Genomic DNA, 4,196 nt, shown 5'->3' with positions numbered 1-4,196 from the left:
TGATGGAGGTTGTTCCTCTTATTTAGGATAACCTTGTTATGAATTTGGAGATGTTACAATTCTTATTTGATGATGTATATTGATTGATTCATGATAAAGTTAATCAAAACTATATAATTTACATTTGGTTCTAGATTTACCAAAAGTTTAAAAGTAGATGAATTCACAAAATTTTCCTCTTGTTGTACAAACCCTCCCAAGAGATCCCTTGTCTTCATTAGGATTTTGTTATGTAAACATTCAGTAGGAAGATTAGGTATTTTAATCCATTTAATAACTCTTATAGACAAGAAACCTTTGGGCTCAAAGTTAGGTTTCCAAAATTAAAAAATTAATTTTAACCCTTCAAAGTAAAATAGTCCACCAAAAAGAAACTCATCTTTTAGTACTATGTCCTTGCAATGAATAAACAAGAATTCCTTGTGTAAAGTGGTGATACTTACCTAGTCCCTATAGATCTCCTTCAAACATTGAACAATTTTATCCATGGAGGTCCCAAGACCATACCACTTCAAAAATTAACCATGGTTCTTTTAGTATCCATGTCTATCTTTAGAGAATATGTCATTAATGACAATAATAATGGTTCTTGCCTCTTCCTTGGTGAGTTGAGGGTCCCCTCTATGTAGTGTATTACATAATGGATGTAGAGATGATGGAGGATTTCTTTAAATTTTCTTAGTTTGCCTCTCTAGGTTTTTGGAGGCATTATAAAATTATGTCTACCTTGATTATCATTGTAACTTTTCTTTTTACTAGGGTTCTTTTGGAGTCAAGGATCCCTAATCGATGGATTGTTGAACTAGGTTGAATGATGCACAACCAGTTATGATTGAGCTATGGTTAGACTTTCTTCGTAATGGTACTTAATTTTCTTTAGATGGAAAAGAAAATACTCTATGGGAGATTTGAATGGTCCATAAATACCTATCATTTTTACTAGTCTCTCCATAACCACTATCTGTTACTATGTTACAAGCTTTCTGGGTTCATATCTCCTTTTATCTTCTAATAGTCCACCAACATCTAATAGATCACTTTGCCATGTTATCCTTGTCAATTCTAGATTTTTGGTTCATTTTCCACTTCCTCACCCTAAAATTGAAAGTAGAAAATGTATGATTTCTATGATCCTTAACCAAAGGAGGATTAATCACTACTTTAATTGGAGATGGAGGGTGCTAGAACCCCAAATTGATTGAATAAAATAGATTTCCTCTCATCACAATTGCAACGATAATTTACAATGATGAGAGAACTCCTTCTTAAAGTAGCTTTATTTCACATATGTAGATTAAAGCTCACCATCACAATGTTTTGTATGATCACAACTATGATGAAAAGAAAGCTTTTTACGCTAGAGTTGTGATTATTTAATATTTAAAAATGAAGGATAAAATTATAATGACTACAATTAGTTTTGGTCTATAATATAATAAAATTACATTATCTATATTGTAGGCCTCTATATCACCTTTCTAACACCTAAAAAAAAGCACAATTTTTAGAGAAGAGAAAATAGATATTTGTTCATAACAAAATTCATTTTCTTTCCAAAATGGACTTATGTTTCAACTGGATATCTATTTTGAAAACATAAACCCACACAATGATTTTAGGAAACAAGTATCCATTTTGGTTCCGTATTAAGAAATCAAATTTAAATTTTGTCAAACTCATACAAACATGAAAGCTGACTTTGGTGTGTTTGAAATAGGAAAATTTTGAATTTGTTCATTGTCATTTTTTAGATGCTTATGATCTTTTGGTTGGACATATATTTGATAAGTAGTTGTTTCCAAGGAGGTCCATTTTTTCTTATTAAAGTATTTACATGATCGAAATACATTCATATATATCATAATCAATTTTAACATGTTTCATTTAATGATTTTTCTTACAAAATTAAAGAAGTGTGATTATAATTTTATCAACAACTTCAAATAATATTCTATACACTAAAATATGTCATAAGATAAAATTTTTAAATTATTTTTAAAATGATCAATAATATTTGTTACAATGAATAATCTTAATACAATTGACTGATATGAGTGAAAGAGTCTAGAGTACATATTTGGAGAGCACGAGGAATATTATGAGGATCACCAGCTAGGCATGTGAAAGCGGGGAAGCCGAGGGAGGGGTGGGGGCAGATGTGATGGAATGTGATCTTTTGGTAGATCCTCTTTCAGAGCGGCTGTTGTCAGCGAATTTGATGCTACCCTGGTGAAGACCCTTTAGTTTATCTTCTTCAGACCATTCGGAACCGTAGTACTCCTCCTCCGTAGCAGTGGGTGACTTGGAGGCGGGGAAGATCATTCCTCCCCACTGGGGGAAGTGCACCAGACACACAGGCGTTGTGCATGCCACTATCATCACTCCCATCAACATGATTCCCGTTCCTGTCGAGTATGCGGAGCTCGTGAAGAAAAGAAGCTGAGTTAAGCCCGCACCCAAATTCCCTCCTGCGCCCGTCATCCTCGAAAGCACCCCAAGGGACCTGCACGAGTGGATTGCAATTCGAATTACTCACGTGATCAATGTACCATACAAGATTATAGATAGTTGTTCCCAAGCAGTTATTTTTAAAAGTAGATGAAACTGCATTAATGTACTATTATTTTTAAAAGTAGATGAAACTGCATTAATGTACTAATTGGAAGTTCTGTATGATTATTGACCTGCGGGAGATGAAAGGGATGATGCCGAAGGTTGCCCCGCAGGCAGCCTGGGCACAGATGGAGAAGGCGACCATGGCGACGACGGAGAGAGGAAGGGAAGACGCTCTTCCGAGCCAAATGCAGAAGAGACCTCCTCCCGTCTGCAGGATCCACAGCAGCCAGAGGCGTCCTCTCATTCCGAACATGGCGGCGCTCTTGTCTGAAAGGTAGCCGCCCAATGGCCGGGCAACGATATTCGCCAGCCCAAACGCAGCCGCGATAGTTCCCGCTGTGTGCAATGTCAGATTGAACTTGTCGAAGAAATACTCGGCAATCACGTTGTCCGTCGTCAGCTCCACCCCCATCGAGTATCCGTACAGAAGCGCAAATATCCATGTCCGGTAGTTGCTCACACCATACCACAACACCTGGTGCAGCGTAACAAATTCATTGTCATAAGAATGTAGTGATGTTCACATATAAAATGAACAGGATCCATATATAATTGGATGAGATATTTACCTTGGAGAACTTGTCCTTGACCTTGTCCCCGCTCTTCTGAAGGGCCTGGAAGTTCCCATCGGGAAGGTCTTGACCGAGAGTGAGAACGAGAAGACCCATCAAGATATGCAGCGCACCGGGGACAAAGAAGGCGATGCGCCAGGCAGTGAAATCGGGAGAGCCGAACTTGCTACGAATGAGCTCGAAAACGAGAGGCATGAGCAGCTGAGTGGCACCACAGCCCATATTCCCCCACCCAGCGGCGGTGCCATTGGCGAGCCCCACGATGTTGGTACTGAACATGGAGCTCATCCAGAACTGGCAGGAGACGAAGGTGGCGAGAGAGAAGCCGATGAGAAACCGCATAGCAGTGAACCCCGCAGCGGAGGAAATGAGGGACATGGAGAAAACGGTGGGAGCGGCGAGCATGATGAGAAAAGCGCAACCGTAGCGGGGGCCCAACAGATCACACACGGCGCCCATCGCCAACCGTGAAAAGATGGACCCCGAAACGGACGCGATTCCGGCGTTGCCGATGTCCCGCTTCGTCAGATCCAGATTGTCTCTTATCACCGGCAGCAGCGGCGCAGCCGCAAACGTCGACACGAAGCAGGCACAGAAGGACATCCACGAGAGGTGGAAGGTCCGCATGTGGGGATTCGCGAATGAAAACAGCCTGTATTCGGTCGCCTTGTGCTCCGAATCCACCGCAACCCTGAAGTTTCTAGACGCCACCACCACTTCAGTCCCAAATGCGGCCGCAACTCCGTTCCTCGAATCATCGGCCTCAATGTCCTCATGACGGGACCACCTCTGATCTGCCATCCTTCTTATCTATCAATCAATCAGTGGAAGCTGCTTTCTCTCTCTCTTTGTTTGAATGAGGGGAATCGTGCTTTTAAATAGACCGCTTTGCCCGTACCAGGTTTTTAATATGGAATCTGAGCTCCATTTGACCTGGCAAAACATCTTTGATGGCTCTCCAGATCCGGAGAAGTGTCTCCTCTTGTAAGAGAGTTGTGATTGGCGCCG

General features: G+C 40.8%; 1 protein-coding gene across 1 annotated transcript; it reads right to left on the bottom strand.

Annotated features, from left to right (window-relative positions):
- Window positions 1-2,112: 2,112 nt before the first annotated feature.
- LOC149563448 (high-affinity nitrate transporter 2.1-like) lies at window positions 2,113-3,989 on the bottom strand. The gene is made up of 3 exons (XM_089828182.1): window positions 3,186-3,989; window positions 2,685-3,091; window positions 2,113-2,503 (listed from the first exon to the last, which is right to left on the bottom strand). The coding sequence occupies exons 1-3, from the start codon at window positions 3,987-3,989 to the stop codon at window positions 2,113-2,115; spliced, it is 1,602 nt and encodes a 533-aa protein (XP_089684308.1).
- Between the last annotated feature and the right edge of the window lie 207 nt (window positions 3,990-4,196).

Source organism: Cupressus sempervirens, chromosome 4 (assembly GCF_028749045.1).
Source record: "Cupressus sempervirens isolate cs-2001-9-10 chromosome 4, ASM2874904v1, whole genome shotgun sequence".
Taxonomy (NCBI): Eukaryota; Viridiplantae; Streptophyta; class Pinopsida; order Cupressales; family Cupressaceae; genus Cupressus; species Cupressus sempervirens.
This window is presented reverse-complemented; position numbering and strand designations above follow the sequence as displayed.

Bases quoted from the DNA above. Each gene is read 5' to 3' on its own strand.
- LOC149563448 (XM_089828182.1), bottom strand. From the start codon at position 3,989: ATGGCAGATCAGAGGTGGTCCCGTCATGAGGACATTGAGGCCGATGAT. The intron at 3,092-3,185 runs GTAAATATCTCA...ACGCTGCACCAG, and splicing joins TCAAGGACAAGTTCTCCAAG to GTGTTGTGGTATGGTGTGAG. The intron at 2,504-2,684 runs GTCAATAATCAT...CCACTCGTGCAG, and splicing joins ATCCCTTTCATCTCCCGCAG to GTCCCTTGGGGTGCTTTCGA.